Here is a 21,822-nt window from a genome sequence, read left to right as displayed (position 1 = left end):
GCTAAAGTACGCCATCAGTAATTCGTCTTTTCCCTCGGCGCCTCTTATTTTACTGCAATAACCTCTCAGATGAGCTACAGGATCCCCATGTCTGTCATATAAGTCAAACTTGGGCATCTTGAACCCTATAGGCAGTTGGACATCAGGGAACAAACACAAATCCTTATAAGCCACACTCACCTGGCTTCCTAACCCTTGCATGTTTCTCAATGATTGCTCCAGACTCTTTACTTTCCTAAATATCTCCTCTTGCTCCGCGTTCTTGGGTTGTTTCTTAGTTTCAACATAAGGCTCAAAGTGAAGAGTGTAGGAGTAAAGATCTGGGACTTTGAAGGTGGGTTCCGGGGCATAGTATTGGGTATCTGGAGCTTGGAATTCGGGCTCACTAGAGGATCAGTGGAGGGTAGCTTGTGGAAGGGGTACAAAAATAGGAATAGATGTCGGAGCAGGGTATGAGGTTATTTTGGCTGGTGGAGCATGAAAAGTTTGGGACGAAGTGCCGGGGTAGGAGTGGTAAGGGGTGAAGCCTGGTGCATGTTGTAGGGAAAGATCAACGGTACTGGGCATCTAGATTTGGGACAGTGGTGGAATGGAAGCAGGGTTTTCTTTATAGTTAGTAGGTAATGAAGGTGAAGGATGTCCCTTAATCCAGGCCTGATACATTTCCGCCATCTGATGTTTCAATCTTCGGACCTCCTCTTTTAGTTCCGATTCTAATTCTGCAATCTCTCTTGGTAGGTCTACAACCCCCGAGTCTGTTTCTTTGCTAGTCATGACTGTCTGGCACTTTGACCTGGTATTGTATGGATGACTTGCCAGGATGCCAATAAACTAACCACCTTCCTGAAATTAGAATAAAGGTAATAGAGAAAAATAAAAGAAAGCCACCATGTTAGCGTTATGGCATTTATTAGATAATAATATCACATTACGTGCAATGCACCTAGCAACAATTAATAGTTCTACAATGGCTTTGAGGGTCGCAGGGTCATATGGCATCATCCCAATTTGCTCATTTCAATCTTCTCTTTTCTTTCTTTTCTAGCACCTCTTAGCCTACATCATTTTCTTCCCACTCTTTTCTTTTTGCTTATCACTCTTTTTTTCATTTCTCACACCCTACAATTACATCTATTTTTCTTTAATTTTAAAATGACTTGATCAAACTTGATGTAGGTTGTCTATGTATCATGTTACATATGAATCAGACCAAGCGTAGTTCTGGAAAAGTGGTGAAAAAGTAAACTAAAATAAAAATCTTTTTGAATTTTTCATTTAAAATCTTTTCGGTTTTCAAAATACAAAATGGGAAGTACGATAATGAAAGACTCGACAGAATCAACTACACTACGACAAACTCTAACACTACCTAAAGGATTCAGTGCTACTAGACAAGACTAGAAAATAGAAGACAATATAAACAAACTCAAAACATATGAATAAAAAGACTCCTCAAGCAGCTCCTGGATATGATGCCTCTGGCTAGGATGGTCCTAGGCCGTCCGTCACGCTCAAGCTTTATAACATGCCTCGTAAAGAAACACCAATGCTGGGAATAAAGACCCTGGCGTGTGCCCCCGCCTCCTGAAGGCCGACCCTAAGCAAATACTGGCCATGCTGCTCCACGTTTGCTGCCAATCCCGCTAACTGAGACTTTATCAACTCAAGCTTACCCCAAGGATCCGGATCCAAAGCCTCCTCAAAATCATCCGTCTGAACTGCCCGACCCCTAAGTTGTGCTGGCAATGGGGTGCTGACCCCTGGTGGAATAGACTGCAACCAAATCAAGTACTCATGAGTACGCTTGGTCCTGCCAATATCCTCTACTAATGTATCCTTCTTCATCTTTTTTGCATTGTTCCAGTATTGCACGTACTTGATCTCATCGGTCGCCTTTCTGCTAAAATTCATTATGTGCATCCAAAGATTCAGGGTTGGCGACTCCTCTTGCCTCCTGCCCAACTGTCGCATCACACTAATGGGAGTGTATGACATGACACACTTAAGTCCTATCAACATCAAGAAAGGTTGCATGCGACATCCTACCAAGATCTCATCTAAAGGTAGCCAAAGGTAAGCCCACAAAACATTCCCATTTGTCCTCAAACCAAGGAACTCAATCCAAGCTATGACTCCTAAGGCTGCTTATCAGGCGGATTGGGCGGTTATTTACTCTTAACAGTTTGGCTTAATGGTTATCGGCTTTTAAATGTATTAATCCACTAGCCACCCGATAAGATATCGGGCGGATTGGTATCGGTTTAACTCTTATTGGGCGATTATCGGGCGGTTTATCGGCGTAGTTCAACCTATATTACGTGCATTAATTGTTTGCTAACAACCTAGCATACAAATTCAGAAATCGAAATTACACATTGAGTCTACATACAGAACTCGAAACTACTAGTCTGCCTACATAACAATGAGTGAAAAAGCAGAACACATTTGTAAATTACTAAATTGTACGCTACAGTTTATTAAAATGAACACTGTCCCAAAGCAGAGTATTAAAATTGTACACACTTATTTTCAAGAATACTTTTGTTACGCAAATGTGTACAATTGTACATTTGTCCAGTACATCCCAAAGCAGAGTATTAAAAGAACACTGTCCATTTTAAAATTGTACACATTTGTTTTCTGCAACTGTTCCTGCGTCCCACATTGTCCGGTTCCAACTTCCATCTCTACTTCTTCTCCTATTTCAATTACATGAAAAACACAAGAAAATCATTAGTGGCAATATGCTAAAAACCCAATATAAATTTATGGAGGGCCTCTCACCTTTTAGGGGTGGCAACTCCAACATTAACTCTTTACACAATAATCACCCTCATCTCCCCTGAATTATGATCAACAATTTACATATAAGACACTGAGATGGATGCTAATAAGTGGCAATCACAGACACGACACAAGGATGATCTTGTAGGTAACCAAAAGATACTTAGTAATTTTGAGAGACGTAAAATGTGCAATTATTGATAAACAGAGTGCATATTCTAGCAAAAAAATCAAAACTTCAACTGGTACATACATGCTTCACTACATGTACAAAGATCCATAAATATAAAAAGGAAAATCTGAAACTTTTTTGTCAACTATTATTTGTTGTATCTAGATCAACTCACATATAGTATAAACTACTACTACAAAGCTCTTACCTAAGAGAATACCAGCTAAATATATCAGATAGAAAAACTACATTGCTATCATATCCAACTTGAAGGCCAATAAGCGTGAAACTACATTGCTATCATATCAAAATTGTAAGGTTTGAGAGGACAAATGTCACATGTCCATAGTTTGATCAGTAGTTTTTTTCAAAGGCACTTTCCATTTACATGTATATGACTTATTGGCATTTTAGGACACTTAAGCATATGAGAAAGAAGTGTCGACGTATCGTCTTTGGTCTTAAATACATACCCAATAAAGCAATAGTCACATTTTTTTGTACTCCCTTCAGAAGTAATAATTTCTGTAAAATGATCCCACACAACATACCTTTTTCTCCTTTTTTGGTTATATTTGACTCTGTTGTTTGAGTTTGACTTATTGCATTTGAATTAGAAGCCCCACTTTCACCCATCAACACCTTATCACTTTGTATATTTTCAGACATGTATGAGTCACTGCAACAAGAAAAGTAAAGGAATGAGAATAAAGACATCAAGTTGTAATGGACTAGTTTTCAGCCATGTATTAATCGATGGAATAGTTTAGGTAATAACACTTTACTTTTTCCCAGATTGTGACCATTCCCTAAAAGAAAAGCTCCTGGCACAACTCAAAACAAAACTTACAAAGGAACTTGTGCCATGGAATTCAGCAACCAAGAAGAACTTGTGAGTTCTTGGATTTTCAATTACAGAGGATCAAATAATAGAGAACCCTCTCTTTTTTCACCTTTGGCCCTGCTACGTCCAAGGTCCAATATTGTGGTCTAGCAATCCTTATCATGTTCATTTCAGAGTAATATTAGCCTTGAAATCACTCAAGTACCAAAATTTTAAACAAGACTAGCCTCTTCTTTTTCAATTTTAAGGTAATTAAATCCTTTTTCTTGCCCTTCCTTAAACAAAACTAGAGCATGTTGTAGCAATGAACTAAACGATGAAAACACAATTATTAAGGATCAACATTTAATCTTTATTGATTAATTTAATTGTCACTGACTTCTGAGAAGGAATAGCAATAAGCAGAGATCATTGTGCCATATTCATAGCTTAAGCAAACTAGTAGTAGTAACTAAGAGTACCAGGATAAGAAGATAAGAAGCCACGAGAGGGAGAGGCGAGATGGCGAGAGGGAGACCGGTGGCTGGTGGAAGTCGACGACGATGAGGATTGGTGGGAGGTGGCTGCTAGTTTAGGCGTTAGGGTTTCTATGATTTTGTCTTTTTGATTATTTAGGAATTAGGTTAGTCTTAGCGAATAGACATAGACAGAGTACTGGTCTACTGGAACAGAATTACAGAAGGGTCAAGGGTTTTTGTTTTTTTATATTTAATATATATAATAAAAATACATCAAAGAGACTGAATTTGGCAGAAGAATATATATATATATTATTAACGGGTTAATGGATTATCCGTTAAGAAAATTGAATAATCCGTCCTCAAATCGATAAGCCGTTAATAAAGAAATTTCAATCCGTTCCCCGTCCATTAAACCGTTAACCCATTAAGCTTTGATTTCAATTCGGTTTTCGATTCGGTTCGGTTTTCGGTTTCGGATCAGTTTTGAATGCCTCTAATGACGCCTACTGGGTATGTAAACTTAGCAGACTTTATCCTACGCTCAATGCATACCACTCGATCCCGCAAGGCATGGTCGATGGGACAAAGTAAGGAAGTAGTGTGTAAATGCTCTATCATCCACAATTGCAGCACAAGGTTACTTCCCTCAGAAAACCTAACACCTCCCCTAATCTCACTTAGGGCTCGATACAACTCTACTAAGATCATCGGCACAATAGTAACAGTTTTGCATTGCTTCTCATGAAATAGTGCCATTAACACTGATTGTAGACAGGTGCTAATGTGCCTCTCATCTAAAGGAAACACCAATAATCCCAACAAAGCAAGGCTAAAAGCTTCGAGGTGGCGGCGTTGCCACTTTGCCTTGGTTGTGCAAAACTCATCCCAAAAGACGTCCAAACTATCCTGTGGTCCAAATCTAGCAAACAAATAATCCAAGAATATCCAAGAGGCATCCTAAATGCTTGTTGTCTTTGAGTCCCAGATCACAAAGGAATCTTGTCCTAGAGTGATCTCGGGGAAGTATAATGTCTTTGCCTATGTAGCTTAGACGAGTGAGACCAGACATATCTGCCAAGGTAGGAGTCATCTCACACTCTCCAAATTTGAAAACCAAATTCTACAGATCCCAGTAGGTCAACATCTCCTCCACTAAGTTTGGGCGAGGTGTGATATCAAGAAGTGAAGTGAGGGTGCCTAACTTTTCCATTAGCTCATGCTGCTCTAACAATGAAAACATTTTCCACCACTTGACCAACTTCCTAGGAATTTTTACAATCATCAACACTTTGGATCGAATTAGCGGGTCCATACTTGAATGAAGAGAACATGGTTAGCGACTCGGGATACTACGTGATACCACAACACTTCTCAGTGGATAGATGCAAGACATGATTGGGCTATTTTTACAAAATGGCCTAAGTGGCTGAGGGTGGCTATTAGTGCAAACTCGACAAAGATGACCTCTAATGCATGAAAAGTACCCCTATTTAAGGCTTACACGGCTTCACACTCCCACTAATCATGGCCTTAAAAATTACTTTGCGGAAATGACCCATTTTGCAAAAACGACCGATATGGCCAGATGTGGCTAGAGATGCAAACACGACAAGGACGGACCTTAAAGGAACGTGACGCTTAATTGTGTACCAAGATTCTAAGACATGGGTCACTGAACCACTTTCGCAAAAATGACACCATTTTACAATAATGGCCGATGTAGCCAAAGTGGCTAGACATGCAAGATTTGGCTACGACCCCCGAAGCCAAGAACCTAAGACTCACTAGGAAGAGGAGGAAAACTGGACCCTATGTGGACTACCTACGTATCTCGCTCCGAAAGACGAGAATCGGGTATGCGTAGTTCGGGAAGATTGGCCAAAATTGAAAAGACTTACAAAAGGGTCAATAGACTTGAAAAATGAGTTGCTTCTTTTTTATTTTTTGTAAAAATGGTATGAAGGTGTAAAATATTTTTAGAAGTTTTCTTTCATTTTTTGAAAAAAGCAGCGAAAGAAAAAAAATAGAAGTGGGCCCTACTTGCTTTATTTTTTACCGTTCTTTCCCAAACATCAGTCCGCCAAATAACCTTTCTACCCTCAAAGATGCAACATTTAGCATATAGGATGATTGAATGTCATTTTAGGCCAGCGGACCTATTTGACACAATTTGGATAGGCTTCCTACAAAGGACACGGTACCTAGGACCGAGCCTTACTAGGTCATAATGATATGATACAAATAAAAATGACCTAAAGGCTGACCTACGTTTGGGGTTCACTAACAAGGCAATTCGGGGGAGCGTATGGTCGATGGTGGCTGCTCAAGCTTTCCACCCACTCCATACGTCCGATGGCCCCCCTCCTAAAATAAGGGTGACTCAACAAAGAGTTCATGCACGCGACGCGTACTACGAGACTTATTGCAAAAAGAAATGACTCAAGGTTATGCATATGATGACAGTTATAAAGCAGTAACATATAAAGAAAACTGTAAACACATAAACAACTAGCAAATAATAAAATGACATAAACAAGAACAAAAATCAAATAAAGCAAATAAAAACATAAGAACCTCAACCGAATATTCTAAAAAGTCAACAAGATCAACTACCAGCTCGAACCTGCAACTCCTAGCGGAGTCGCCAAAGCTGTCACACCTTTTTATTATTTCTTAATTCCCTTTAAAATCATAAAAGACCTAAAAACTCAAAAGAGTTTTTCAAATTGAATGTGACAAAATTGTGTTTTAAAAGATATTTCAGAGTCGCCACCTGACATTTGATTTTGGTGTGTCGGGTCACCGTTTAAAGATAATTTTCTCTTTTGAAACACTTTGGACTCCAAAATTAAGTCTGTACCAGAGATTCTACGTAAGGGGGTCCATTTGACTCGAGGAGAAGGTGTTAGGCATTCCTCGAGTCCTGTAACTAGTACGGTTGCGTACATGATCAAGTTGGCTTCCAAAATATTTGAATTGAGGTAAAAACACACAAAAAGAAAACAAACACAAAAAGGTTCGAGGTTGTCCCTACCTAAATAAAAGACAAATAAAAATAAAAATAAAAATAAAATACTACACTATGCTTCCTTCACAAACTCGTCACGGCCTCCGGAATATTTACAAAGTATTTCGGGGCATTCCCCGGATAATATAATCGACCGATGGAACAACCTCTCGCCTAAAAACAACTAAAACATGAACGTCCTAAAGATTTGCCTACCCAAATGATAATGACCTAGGCATGCTACTAGTGAGTAATACGATAAATAAAAAAAATAAAAAAAAAATAAATAAAGAAAGAAAGATTCATACTCATGTTTTATTTTTATCTTTTCACTTTTATTAGGCGGAACCCAATGTCTAAAACATGGAAACAAATTATTTGCTAATGGGCTCCGATCTTTCCCCGTCCCACAGCCTCAATGATCATCCAAAACAATTCAAAAATAGCAAATCCAATCACTAAAATAAAGTTTTTCATAGATAAGCATTCAAAGCAACTCAAGAAAGAAGAATTTGAGAAAAATCTGAAAAACTAGTAAAAATAAATGTGAAACTAAGCCATTGGAAGATCCATTAAGTCTTCTTATACCCTAATTCTTTGTTAACTTTTCACCATATTAAATCCCAAAACTAAGCATGAACACTAAATACATTATTTAGCAGGCTCACTCATCTTAAGCCAACCACCACATAGCTCAATGTAGACATTCAAAAGTACACCAAACATTTTTAACAAAATTGCAGCAATCTTCTTAATATTCAAAGAAAATTTTGAAATCAAATGTAGCATTCAGTAAAGATTGAAACATACTTTCATGAGCTCTAAAAAATTCAATAAAACTAATATATAAATATAATAGACAGACGCCTTAAAAATAGACTCTCAAATCTCGGTAGACTAACAAGGACTAACATGAAAACTTGAATTAAACAAAGAAAGATTTTCAGTTCATTTAAATACTTACCCATGCTTCCGGACGTTATTATTATACTATGAAATATTGAGAACACATTATTTCACCTTAATAAAGTATTTCAACTATACAAGGATAATGTCAAAATTACTAAGTCATGGTTCCAAACAGTGGTAAGATAAATTACCAAAGCAGTTAATAGATTTCTTTAGCAGTATGCTATTGAATCCCTCTCACATACACACCATGATTGAAGTCAAAATAAAGGGAACAGATATACTTTCAGCTCCATAAAACTAACTCATACTCTAATACGTATTCATCAGTCATACATACAACAACCAACTAATACAAAGTTAAAAGAGTAACAACTTAAAAACAGAGAATCCGGCACATTCCGAAATCAATCAAACTCCAATCATACCAAAATAAAGCAGGGGGATTAAGAATAACCTGAGATTAGCTTTCCAATGAACAAAATTTCAGCAATTATGGCACTAAATCGAGCAAAATCGAGCGAGTCCGTAATAGAGGAATTCAACAAGATTTTCAAACAGAGACAACGAGCCATGACCAGAACTACGAACAGCGAATCCAAAAATTTCGAACACCCATTCGGCTTTACTCCATTTCGAACTAAAATCCAGAAGAAGAAACTGATTTTTTTGTTATTATATTTTCTGACTTTGAAGTAGAATTGAAACTAGAAGAAACTGATTTTTCTTTTATATATGGAAAACTAAAACCAAAAATCAAAAATCAAAAACCTTGGTACTTTTCTTTTTCTCCTTTTTCTCCGATTTTTTTTCTCGAAATTTCTGTCCGAAAAAAAAAACTGAAGAACTCCTAAAATTTTCCAATCCCCCTCACTTAAAGAAATGAACCCCCAATATATATAAGCTCCAGAAGCTTTTATACTTCCCTTCCAAGTCATGAAAATTCTTCCTCTTTCTAGAAAATCTGAAAATCCATCTTTAGTCACAAGTAAAGGACAAATGGAGGGAGTAGATTGAGTGAGGCTCAATCCTACGCCTCCCATTCATCCTAATCTCGTCTTCAAATTGATTTTCAGGTGAGATGACACGTGAGGGAGAATGAGGAAGATTCGATTTGTATGAAATCCGTTACTTGTCAGGTCACGTGGAAGAGGGAAGAGAGAGGAGGGGACCATGTGATTTAGGGGGAAATTTCCGGCGAGTTTGGCATGACTAGGGCGCGGCAGAAGACTTGGAGATGGGGGGCACCGTTTGGTTAGGGTTGTTAAGGTTAGGATTTGTGGAAGGTTGAGATTATATATAAGGTGTAGGGATTAATTAAGGTCGTTGGATCTTAGAGGAATGGAGGGTTGAGATTTAAAATTGAACTTGGCGTGAGTTTGGGTCATCTGGTGGGTCGATTGGGTAAGGGGTGGGATGATGGAGATTGGGCTCAACTAAAAGGGGGAGGGGGTGTCCAAATTGGGCCTCAATTCGGGCTAAATATATTGTCCAAACCTTAGTCAAATATAAGATAAAATACTACATAATGCAAGAATTAACTCTAATTAATTATACTAAACTATATTAAAATATGAAACTACTTTTTGGTATTTTTAAGACATTATTTTGAAATAGAAATATAGAAAAATAAGTGAAAATTATAGTAAGAATAAAAATATATTGCTATAAAATACTAATGGCCTTAATTTAAAATAAGAAAATATTTAATGAAACTATTTTTGTGTTTTCAAATTTATAATCTAAAATTAAAAATAAGAGTGACCTATATTTCCATTAGAATAATTTGATCAAAATACTAGGAATACTATACTAACTTTAAAAATGCGCAAGTCAAAAATTATGTGTTTACAATGATTATCTAAAAAACTGGCGAAAATATTAGCTGAATCATGGAACAACACGTGTTCGGATCATTAAATGTGAGAAGACGTGCGTCCTTTCAAGTGTCAGAGGCCATTCAAGAACTTTCTCACCAAGAAAAGAACTCTTATCTACTTCTCAGTAGCATTGAGTTGCGTCACCGGAAAGTAGGAGGACTATCTGTATGGGGTAAAGTTGGTTAGTGACAGTTGGGCAAATGACAAAGTGACATGTGAGGATGAAGACAGGTGGGACGTGAGTCAGTAAGCAGCTGGTGCTGGATGCAATCATGCGACCGGTGCTGAATGAATCCAGAAGACAAAGTAATTGATATTCAAAATATTGTTATCGGATAACATTCAATGAGCTTCCATTATAGAGAATATCTACATTTATAACCACGTTATACAGTTATCAATGACGCTTTTATTTTTATTCAAGAGGAGCTTGATTTGGGGATATTCTCTCCCTAAATAAAGCTATAAAAATGGGAGTTAGCATCATTTGTAGGGAGAAAACATTCTGTATGAAAAAGCAATATTCTGCTCTCATTCTACAGGACTGCTTTATTTATTTTATTCTTAATTTTGTTCTTACCGCTGCTATCAGAGAAGTTGAACAGTTAGCCAGGCTTGTATTTCCTTTAATCTTATTTTTATTCTTATTCATTTCGTATTTTTGGGTCAAATTAATTCATTTGTCTATAAACCACATTACAAATTCAACAGTACCGTTTTACGAAAAACAATTGTGCTCTTATAAACAACAACATCAAACCCAGTGAGTTTCCACAAGTCGGGTCTGGGAAGAGTAATTTGTACGCATACCTTACTCCTAACCTGAGAGGATAGAGAAGCTATTTCTGATAGGGAAAATTTCATATTAGAACAATTGGGCTCCCTACTTTTCAATTTTATAGCCCATATTTCAATTTACAATCAACTAGCCCCAAAATAATAGGCTAAGATTCAACATCCAACTCCAATATGTTCTCAAAATTACTATTTAATTTTTAAAAAAGATTCCTCAAGCTTTTAAATTAATTTTCGAATCAGTAACTGTGACTCAAATATTAATTCAACAAACCAAATTCATTTGGGTGGTGAAAATTAGATTTTTAACAAGCTTAAATATGTGGGTTTAAATTTCGAATTTGATTTTATGAGAAATTTGGAGTAGGTGTTATTTAGACTTGTTAAAAATAGTATAAGGAGGTTGTATATAAAATTTGAAGTCATTTAATGGAGATTTGGACTGGTTTTGAACAAGAATTGCAACTGAAAATCGTGGAAGAAGTTTGTCAATAGACGCTTGTATAAAGGTGTGTAATAGTGTATAAGGTGTGTTTCTACACTCATATACACTATTATACAAGATTATACATAATTATACAAAAAACTGACTTCGTCTTCTTCCTTGCGTCTTTTCTGAAATTTAACTCAAATCTACTCCAAATCACTTCAAATTTAAATTTTGAACTCCTTTTGATATTTTCAATCAATTGGAACAACACCCAATCCAAACAACTAACAAATTCAAAAAAATCCATTTTCAAAAGCAAAGCTTTGAATGATCTTCAATGGTGGACTTCTACTCTTCAATTTTCTTACATTGCAAGCAGGTGACACAAGAGGAGAAACAGAAAATACATGGTCCCATGAAGCATATGTAGAAGATGTGAGAAGAAGAGAGAGTGAAAGCAATGGTTGGGAGAACATAGATTTAACCCCATAGCTTTTAGAAGCAATTGTTGTATGAACACAAATTTTGAATTTGCTAGTGCTTTCAAATTATGTACAATATGGGCTAGATGAGGTAAAACTTAAAAACTTAGGCCATTTTTTTGTTATGATGTGAAGTCATGTGTATTTTCTTATAATTCTTTCTTTCTGACAGACCCTTGGCTAGAGACTAGTCATTGTGCTCTTATCTATTCTAAAAATAATAAAATTGCCACAAGAAAATTTAGATTTAAGTACATGAGATGGTAATGCACAAAACCAGAAATGGTAGGGCTGAAATTGCAATTAAGCCGCAATGAAAAACCGAAGAAATTACCGCGGCAAAAATGGAAATAATCAGAAGTATGAGGGAACTTTTGGAGGAAACAGGAAAAACGCATAAAAGGGGAAAGAGAGAGATTCACATCTCACCCGATTTTCTTCCGCTCATCAATGCATTCTCTCACTTCCATCGCGTGCCCTCGTCGGCTCTAGAGTCTAGACTTTCCGATCACTTCTCCGGCTAACTCCTTCTCTCTCCGGCGACATCTTCGGTATATTTTCCAGTTAAATTATGAGCTCGGATTCGATGTACATGTATATGTTCACATGTGTATGTATGTATGAATATATGTATGGTGCATAGTTGATGCCGCGGTTAGTTTTGTTGCTTTTTCTTTAGCTTCTGATTGATTTTGTTATTGCTCTTTTTTTTTCGAGTTGTTAAAATTGTGTGGTTATGTTGTGATTTATTTGTGGCGATCTTCCAGAGCTGTGATTGATGGAATAGTTTTATGCTGCTGTAAGGTTTTAAGTATTGTTGTTTTTGTTATTCTATTATTTATTCTGAGATTAAGAGTTTTTGTACTTTCGTTGGTTAGGTATAGTGGAGGTTTAGTGTTGATTACTAGTAGGGTTTGAGTTCCATTTCCTGGTTATTATTTGTTGCAATTATTCACGGCATTCATGTAAACTAGCTATTCAATATGAAGCACTGCTTCCCGGAGTTTTTATATTTCATTATCGGCGTGAAACTTTAGTGTTCGCACACTTTTCCGTGTCTTAGATGTGTGTTTATTTTTTATTTTCTCAGTTTTATTTATTTTTCTGATTTATAGGATTTAAGTTATATACACCATAAGTGAATTTTAATTGGTGATAGCAAGTTAATTACCATTTTTACCAGATTATTAATTAATGTTTATCAAGAGATTTACCTATAATTACCTAATAAATGACCTGATTGTGTAAATATTTTAACACCATTAGTGCATGGAACTTAACTTCTTATTTATATACTTTTATGAGAAAAAAATGTTGTATACATTTTTTCTTTTTTAGGTGGAACCCTGAAAAATGTTGAATAGCCTTAGCTCATGTTTTGTTGGGGCAAAATGTTTAATTTCGGTAGCTCTAGTTTATATGGCCCTAGGAATAACTTGGTCAGAAAGTTGGTTATGGAATTCTCTATCAAGTCAGGGTCTCCTGGAACCATGTTAGGATCATTAGGGATCAAGTAATTATGTTGTGTGTATCTGTCACTCAATTACTGCTCTACAGATATATCATATGGTACCAGCCGACATGTCTCATGCCACCAAAATGCTATTACCGTGTTGGTACCTGCAGTTTCCGGAGAAATTCCGGATTCTGGACAAAGAGCGCTAAGAGCTTTGCTAAAAAATTGCTGAATCGATTTGTAAATGGAACTTAGAGTAGAATTCCTTTTCACTGGGCAATAAGCATGAATAAGTAGCAAGCTCACATGAATAACTGAATAAAGAAAGAAACAGATAGAACTATGACGTGTGGGTTATTTAGTTATGAAATACCATTTCAGACATTTTCGGCAAGTAAATATGGATGGTGAATGAGGTCTTAGGGTTTTTTTTTCCGGTCATGTAGGTCGTATCATACTCTTGTAGGCCTCTCTCTGTGACATGGTGATATCCCCTGTTTCTTTACTACTTTTACTTTAGGATTATCTCAGCACTTTTTAACTTTTGGACTTGTTCAATCACATATATTTTTCATTTGTGCTCTATAATACATTATACTGAAAGTCCTATTCCTCTATGACCAAATATTTAGTTCAGAGGGGTAAATGATCTTCAGACGACCAAAATGATATTGAAGCAATAAACGATCCACTAGACTTGCTAGTATGGACATTTATAACTGTGGGTAATTCGGAGTATTCCAGTGACTGACCTTTGATTTGTTCTTTTTATGCAATTCTACTGGTGATGACTAAGTTTTATTGGATTTTATTCTTGGGACTACTTTATCTTCTTTTTTCTCCGTATTGCTTGAATTTTAAGCCTCCAAATTCGTAATTCTGTTTTTATGTTCTTGATGTTTAGTCATAATTCCTTGAGCCCGGGGTCTATCGGAAACGGCCGCTCTACCTTCAAGGTAGGGGTAAGGTCTGCATACATGCTACCCTCCCCATACCCCACTTGTAGGATTTTACTGGGTTTGTTGTTATTTTTGTTGATTTTTAGTCCTTCTACTACTCCCTCTTTCTTGAGACCCAAAAATGCCTCAAGGTACTTGTGCGCTTCAAGCATGCATCATTCTTAACAGGCCCTGATACTATATATGGTGCCCGTTGCAACTTTGATGCCTTGCAACCCAAATATTCTGCTCCATATTTCAACAATGAAGCCATGTTTGTAGCCTGCCAACATCAGACTTTGAGGATTTAATAAGAGCACCCGTGTTGTCAAATATTCCTTTCTTCTCAACAGTAAAGCCAAATATTAATCTGATCTGATTTTCTTACTGGCTTAAAGATTGCTTGGTTTTCTTTCTAGCTTTTGTTGAGTTTAGTTGATGATATGATTTAGTCTGGAAACTCCACAGGTGTTTGAAATTTGAGTAGGGTTGCATTCTGTTGAATTGTGAAGATATTGAAATTACAATGAATCAGCGTACCACAATCGATTTAGACCAGGGATGGCAATTCATGCAAAGGGGCATTACAAAGCTGAAGAACATTCTAGAAGGGCTGCCAGAGCCACAGTTTAGCTCAGAGGACTATATGATGCTGTACACGTATCCTTTTAGACTCCCACACTGTTTGGGGTTTGACGTTGTAGATAGCTTGGATTTGGTTCACTTTTTGTCTCCTTAATTCAACTAACAGGACAATTTACAATATGTGTACTCAGAAGCCTCCACATGATTACTCTCAACAGCTATATGACAAATATCGTGAATCTTTTGAAGAATATATCACAGCAACGGTAAGGATAGCTGTGGTTTTCACTCACATTTCACTTCATTAGCATTAATGAGGTATAAGAAAGGAGGAAAAAGGAGCTGAATAAGCATTATTTTTATTTTTTCGGGATGTTTTTGCTATCTATGTATCATTCCGGGATGTTTGCTCTCTTCGTATGTTGGTTGACTCTTAGAAAATGACTTTTTTCCCATTATCATACAATTGAGTCTGGCGAACCTTTTTGTTGCATCTTTGCGTTTTGGATTTTGAACATGTAAGCTGAGAGGGGTTAGTGCGGGTAGTGTTCTTGGTGCACTCTATGATTACATGTGTCAAAACATTTAATACTGGGACCTCTATAGCATTAACAGGTTTGTTTAGGATATGAATTTAATTCAGAAGCTGCTTTTTCGACAAGTGTATTATTTTTAATTTTCATTCACACTATTGCTAAATTTGATTTTAAAAGAGGAGTTACGTTGTATTAGATTTAAATTTAGAAAGCTGTTCTTGCTTCTTCTTCATCACGTAGAACATAATAGGAAAAGGGGAAGGCCGAAGGGGCAAGTGGAGAAATGTTACAAAATACAGCTAACTTCCATGGATTTCTTCGTTTGTTAATTTAGGCATGCAATTTCACTTAGGAGGTTAAAATCTTGGAAAACTCAAATTTGGCTTAAAGTTTGTTTACCTAATTGTTTGTTTCTCCAACTAGTTATATCTTGACATTCCTAAATATCATTTTAATAGTGCTACTTCTGGATCAGGTATTGCCTTCTCTGAGAGAAAAACATGACGAGTTCATGTTGCGAGAGCTAGTAAAAAGGTGGTCGAACCATAAGGTTATGGTCAGATGGTTATCGCGATTCTTCCATTATCTTGACCGCTATTTCATTGCCCGGAGATCTCTGCCAGGGCTTAATGAAGTTGGACTAACTTGCTTCCGCGATCTGGTAATTTATGGTTCTCCCTCTCTTTTCCTTTTCTAATCAGAATTTTGCTTCTGTTGTCATCTATTAATACATCTTCACCTTATTCCTTGGTTAAATTATCAAGCTCTGAGTTCAGCTCATGGCTTCTTTTTTGACTTTCAATTCAGTTTTCTGGTTTTAGCCTCTTTTAGGATTTGGGTTTTAGTTTGGCAATACATACTCATCTGCTGGCAGGTCCTTTTACTAGAAGATTTTATCATTTATCTTACTGGCGACTGTTTGCTATTTCAGGTCTACCAAGAGTTGAATGGCAAAGTCAGGGATGCTGTCATATCTCTGGTATCTCTTTGGCTTCCTTTGAGTTTTCATTACCTTTTTTTTCCTTTTGATTGAGTAATACCAATCATCTAATCAGATTGATCAAGAGCGTGAGGGAGAGCAAATTGATAGAGCTCTACTGAAGAATGTGCTAGACATATTTGTTGAAATTGGAATGGGCCAAATGGATTATTATGAAAACGATTTTGAAGCTGCAATGCTCAAGGACACGGCGGCTTATTATTCACGCAAAGCTTCTAACTGGATCCTTGAAGATTCATGTCCAGATTATATGCTGAAAGTTAGTATACCGCGTATGCGACCCCTTAATTCTATCACTCTCTCTCCGTTGCTACTTCTATCTATCCTTTTTCTGGTTAACGTTCATATGTTAACCTACATATTCTTGTCAACGTTCCTTTAGGCCGAGGAGTGCCTGAAACGGGAGAAGGATAGGGTCTCTCATTATCTCCATTCAAGTAGTGAGACAAAGTTGCTAGAGGTTCATTCTAGCTCTTAATCTTTTTGCTTTACTGGGACTCGAGCCTTAAAGATGGAGGATGTTGCTAACTGCATCTGTTATAGACAAATATAGTTTTTGTTGTTCCCATCTTTTTGGATCTGGCGTAATCAGCATTCTATTAGTTGCAACTTTACTACTCTTAGTTTTTTACAGAAAGTACAACATGAGTTGTTGTCTGTGTATGCCACTCAACTTCTTGAGAAGGAGCACTCTGGATGCCATGCATTACTAAGAGATGATAAGGTACTTTGCAGCGTCTTAATGTCCTGGTTTTTGAAAAATTTGCGGTCATTGAATGAAATCATGATTTTGATAGGTCGAAGATTTATCAAGGATGTATAGGCTCTTTTCTAAGATTCCTCGAGGCTTAGACCCTGTGGCTAGTATATTTAAGCAGGTTTGTGATCTAATTATCTCACATTTTCCTGAATTGTATAATTCTTAGTTACTTCATCTATCTTAGTTTTCTCAATGCAGCATGTTACTGCTGAAGGTACAGCTTTGGTAAAACAGGCTGAAGATGCTGCTAGCAACAAAAAGGTTTGTAGATTTAGCCTTTTCTCAAATTCTTTGGTATTGAGCAGTATCTTTCCTTATTTGAGTGTTTCAACAGTTTGGCTTACTTGGAACAAGTCAAACCAGAATTTTCTGCTATTTTAATATGCCAAGTTCTTGTATTCAAGTGTCTAATCAGCTTAATTTCATAAGTTAACACATGTATCTATTATGAACTGAGAAAAAGTGGGCTGGGGAGAGATAATTTAACATATCTATCTGTAATTTCATAATTCAATTGCCCTCATGCTGCTGCACAGTGCATCAAGTACAAAGTGATTGTAAACCAAGTGAAAAAAGTGACAATATCTGTGACTAGACAATCATAACAGTAATCCATTAAGAAGGGAGATGAGTTCTATATTGTATTGTGTACCACATCCTACATTGTTTGTAAGACTAGCAATTTATTGCACATTAGAGCATCTTGCTATTCTTCTTATTTTAAATTTCCTGTTTGCGCCTTTTGATTATTTTTGTCCAGAGATTTCTAGTTAACATCATATCTACATTAGTGCATCTTGCTATTCTTCTTATTTTACTTTTCCTGTTTGTGCCTTTTTATTATTTTTGTTCGGAGATTTCTAGTTAACATCTTTTTTTTTGGGTATCAAAAGCTTGAAATCACAAAGTTTGGTTTCATCTCTGTGATTGTGTTGTTTCGTTTACTTTATTTGTCCTCCACTACTTGACCATTGATAATTTGTTGGTTAGGAATGTTACTGCGAAGAGGTAGTAGAAGTTTCTTTAAAACAGAAACCCGTGTCAACTTTTATACTTATCCTGAAAGAACGAGCACGAGCAATTGCCACTTGTCACTAGGGAACCAACAAATGATTTTGTCATGGATCGTTTTTAAATGTATTTAAACTTTTCCCCCCTTCTTCTGAGTTAGAACAATGTCATAGTTATGGTCGGTTATTTTGATCTCTTTTGTGGATCATTCTATAAAAGATGAGACTGGTGATTCTTTGTGAATGCCTTTAACAGAAATGGCTCAATGTCTTGCATTCTTTCTGATCACCTACTGTTTTTCAACAGGCAGAGAAGAGAGATGTGGTTGGTTTGCAGGAACAGGTAATCCCTTAGTAAATCTGGTATCTAGTCCTTGAATATGTGTTTGATGGTGAACTTACTTCTGAAGTTTCAGGTTTTTGTTCGGAAAGTGATTGAGCTTCATGATAAATATTTGGCATATGTGAATAACTGTTTCCAAAATCACACACTTTTTCACAAGGTATGTATTGGAGCATGGCATTTTGTCTAATTTAATTTTTCTACCCCGTGCATTAGGATTGCTAATATCTGCCCCCCTTATCACTTTCTACTTTTGTAGGCACTTAAAGAAGCTTTTGAAGTCTTCTGCAACAAGGGTGTTGCTGGTAGCTCAAGTGCTGAACTTCTTGCCACATTCTGCGACAACATTCTCAAAAAAGGTGGGAGTGAGAAATTGAGTGATGAAGCCATTGAAGAGACTCTGGAGAAGGTGAGCTCTTGCTCTCTATCTCCCTTTCCCCTTTTTTCCCTCAAGAACGTCTGCTTTTTCTTCATGCCTCTGCAGCAGGAGAAAGCTGATAATAAATTTCGCTTGCAGGTTGTAAAGCTGCTAGCATATATTAGTGATAAGGACTTGTTTGCAGAATTCTATAGGTAGAGTTCCCCACTACTGTGCTTCTCAGCCACTACTAGGATAGTAGCTTCTCTGTTGCAACTTAGTGATAGCTTCTCTGTTGCAACTTGGTGATTTCCGATTTTTGTCTCCCAGGAAAAAGCTAGCCCGGCGGTTGTTATTTGATAAGAGTGCCAATGATGAACATGAGAGAAGTATCCTGACAAAGTTGAAGCAGCAGTGTGGGGGCCAGTTCACATCAAAGATGGAAGGAATGGTATGCCATCCAGATTATTATGCTGTATTTGAGGCTTTGTTCTCTCGTGACGTTCTTCTTCTCTTCCTACAGGTCACTGATTTGACATTGGCAAGAGAAAATCAAGCTAGCTTTGAGGAGTATTTGAGCAACAATCCAGCAGCCAATCCTGGAATTGACTTGACGGTGACTGTCTTGACTACTGGCTTCTGGCCCAGCTACAAGTCTTTTGATCTCAACCTCCCAGCAGAGATGGTATATCATTTCAATCTGTTAGTTGGTATCGTGCAGTTGATTTATCTTGGTTTTCTTGAACAACATGTCACTGAAACATTTTCTGCTGCTCTATTATCAGGTTAGGTGTGTTGAAGTATTCAAGGAGTTCTATCAAACAAAAACGAAGCACAGGAAACTGACGTGGATATACTCTTTGGGCACTTGCAACATAAATGGAAAATTTGAGCCAAAGACTATTGAGCTCGTTGTCACTACTTATCAGGTTAGTTGACCAGATTGGCTTATATGAAGCCTTTTTATTATGACATTATCAATGAGAAAATAAGATTGAAACTTCGTCCTTCGTCTTCATAGGCTTCTGCTCTGTTGCTATTTAATGCATCAGATAGATTGAGTTATCAGGAAATCATGACGCAACTAAACCTATCAGATGATGATGTTGTTCGGCTTCTTCATTCTCTTTCATGTGCGAAATATAAGATTCTAATCAAGGAGCCAAGCACCAAAATGATTTCTCCAACTGATGTCTTTGAGTTCAACTCAAAGTTCACTGACAAAATGAGGAGGATCAAGGTATAATTAGTGACGAGTTAAGTTAAACCTTTCTATTATGAGTTGACGTTACTGAACTGTGAGGGTTTTGGTGTAATGATAATGCAGATACCTCTCCCGCCCGTGGATGAGAAGAAAAAGGTAATTGAAGATGTTGACAAGGATAGGCGGTATGCTATAGATGCTTCAATTGTGCGTATTATGAAGAGTCGTAAAGTATTGGGCTACCAGCAACTAGTCATGGAGTGTGTTGAGCAGTTGGGACGCATGTTCAAGGTATCCACATGATGAGTTCTTTTCCTACTCAATTATAGTGTTTGTTATTCAAGTTTAGCTGAGCTAATTTCTTTGTTTCAAAAACTCCTCAGCCTGACGTCAAAGCTATCAAGAAGAGAATTGAAGATTTGATAACTAGAGATTACCTAGAGAGAGACAAAGATAACCCGAACTTGTTCAAATACTTGGCATGATTTGCACAGATCATAGTGAAATGAGGATGTTTGTATGCACTTCTGCAGTCGACATGGGAGGAGAAACATCCTGTCCAAGTCGAACTTCTGTAAATCCTGCCTCCCTGATTGCGTTGCATCAGGAGCTTGATACTTTTTGTACAATATGGCTAAGATCGCCGCAAGAGGTAAAAAAGCCTCAGATATTTGAGATGAGATTTGCCTAGCTTCTTCCAATCTTTTATGGCCCTTTTTGCTTGCTCTATTCTGTGTTTTCTATGCATCTTGAGTTTTGAGTAAATGTAATATTCCAGCGAACGACTTCCCCTTCTTGGATTCAGCACTAATTTCTTTTTAGATCATGCTCTGCGGTTTCTTTCTCTCTTTCTTTGTAGATTGTGACTTGACCTTAGTCCTTATGGAGCTTTCGTTTCAACCTTGTGCAAGCATATTGGAATAGAGAATTGTGTTAGAAAAATGATACTGTATAGCCGCTGAAAAAATAATAGTCAAAAAAATATAAAATTTATATATTTTTGGTATATATATACATTTTGTATGTTATATACAAAAATTGTCACTTACTGTCACCCCCGCCTGATTTAGCTCCATAAACCCAAAATTTGCAGACATTAAAAAGTTTGTAGCTTGGAGATGTCATTCAGGCCAGAATCAAAATTGTATACTCATAAATTTTTTAAGACGCTAAATAAAATTTCAAAACAGTTAATATCAGAAACTAAATCGGTTAATGCAGTTGGTGAATGACTGCTGTTGGTGACTCCTGATTTTTTTAAGATACAATTATTTGGATTGGGTTTAAATCAAGCAGCAGAAACAATGAGAATTAATATAGTTGATACAAAATTGGGAGTTCATATAGTTGATCCACTATTAGTTGATTGAGTTGTGGAAAAAGAAGATTGAAAATTCAATGATCTTTACACTTCTCTTGTCCCTTGACCTACTCGTCTTAAATCCGTCATCCCAACAATGAATACCTTTAAGCCGTTTGGTTTAAGGGATTAGGTGGGTTATGCCCATAAAATTTTAGTTGAATTTTGTTCCATATTTAGTTAGATGTATTAGCTATCGGTATTATTTTTATACTAAAATCTTGATGTAACTTATCCATATAGAAGGTGGAATAAGTTAGGCTAACTATCGCTTTTAGCCTGCGGCTGAAATTATTTACATTCGGTAGCTGTAATAGGGGTGTACATAGGTCGGGTTGATTCGGGTTTTGCAATTACCAAACCAAACCAATTGTGTCAGGTTATTAAATTTAAAAACCAAACCAAACCAAACCAATAAAACTCGGGTTTTTCAATCTCGGTATTCTCGGGTTTTCGGGTTATTCGGGTTTTTATTCGGTAAAATATTTGTAGCACAAAACATATAACT

General features: G+C 36.8%; 1 protein-coding gene and 1 long non-coding RNA gene across 7 annotated transcripts; one reads left to right on the top strand and one right to left on the bottom strand.

Moving 5' to 3' along the window:
• Positions 1 to 2,444: 2,444 nt before the first annotated feature.
• LOC107770608 (uncharacterized) lies at positions 2,445 to 9,428 on the bottom strand. Its single transcript, XR_001644655.2, has 4 exons — positions 8,635 to 9,428; positions 3,508 to 3,635; positions 2,785 to 2,842; positions 2,445 to 2,699 (listed from the first exon to the last, which is right to left on the bottom strand). It is a non-coding gene; the product is annotated as an uncharacterized LOC107770608 (long non-coding RNA).
• Positions 9,429 to 12,042: 2,614 nt separating this feature from the next.
• On the top strand, positions 12,043 to 20,780 carry LOC107770609 (cullin-1). 6 transcript variants are annotated; one of them, XM_075257176.1, is made up of 20 exons: positions 12,043 to 12,315; positions 14,627 to 14,818; positions 14,910 to 15,009; positions 15,755 to 15,940; positions 16,211 to 16,258; positions 16,335 to 16,538; positions 16,662 to 16,739; positions 16,914 to 17,003; positions 17,077 to 17,157; positions 17,238 to 17,300; positions 18,357 to 18,392; positions 18,466 to 18,552; positions 18,652 to 18,801; positions 18,910 to 18,965; positions 19,081 to 19,201; positions 19,274 to 19,435; positions 19,536 to 19,679; positions 19,772 to 19,990; positions 20,078 to 20,245; positions 20,338 to 20,780. In XM_075257176.1, exons 2-20 carry the CDS (start codon positions 14,685 to 14,687, stop codon positions 20,437 to 20,439), a joined length of 2,229 nt encoding a protein of 742 aa, XP_075113277.1. In that variant the 5' UTR covers positions 12,043 to 12,315; positions 14,627 to 14,684; the 3' UTR covers positions 20,440 to 20,780. The 6 variants fall into 6 exon arrangements, with proteins under 6 accessions (XP_075113277.1, XP_075113276.1, XP_075113273.1 ...); XM_075257175.1 differs by having other exon boundaries at positions 18,460 to 18,552; XM_075257177.1 differs by lacking the exon at positions 12,043 to 12,315 and adding an exon at positions 14,348 to 14,510 and having other exon boundaries at positions 14,646 to 14,818.
• The last annotated feature ends 1,042 nt before the right edge of the window (positions 20,781 to 21,822 follow it).

The sequence above is a fragment of the Nicotiana tabacum genome, chromosome 7 (genome assembly GCF_000715075.1).
Source record: "Nicotiana tabacum cultivar K326 chromosome 7, ASM71507v2, whole genome shotgun sequence".
Taxonomy (NCBI): Eukaryota; Viridiplantae; Streptophyta; class Magnoliopsida; order Solanales; family Solanaceae; genus Nicotiana; species Nicotiana tabacum.
This window is presented reverse-complemented; position numbering and strand designations above follow the sequence as displayed.

Bases quoted from the DNA above. Each gene is read 5' to 3' on its own strand.
- LOC107770609 (XM_075257172.1), top strand. From the start codon at position 14,685: ATGAATCAGCGTACCACAATCGATTTAGACCAGGGATGGCAATTCATG. The intron at 15,010-15,754 runs GTAAGGATAGCT...CTTCTGGATCAG, and splicing joins AAGAATATATCACAGCAACG to GTATTGCCTTCTCTGAGAGA. The intron at 18,393-18,465 runs GTAATCCCTTAG...CTGAAGTTTCAG, and splicing joins TGGTTGGTTTGCAGGAACAG to GTTTTTGTTCGGAAAGTGAT.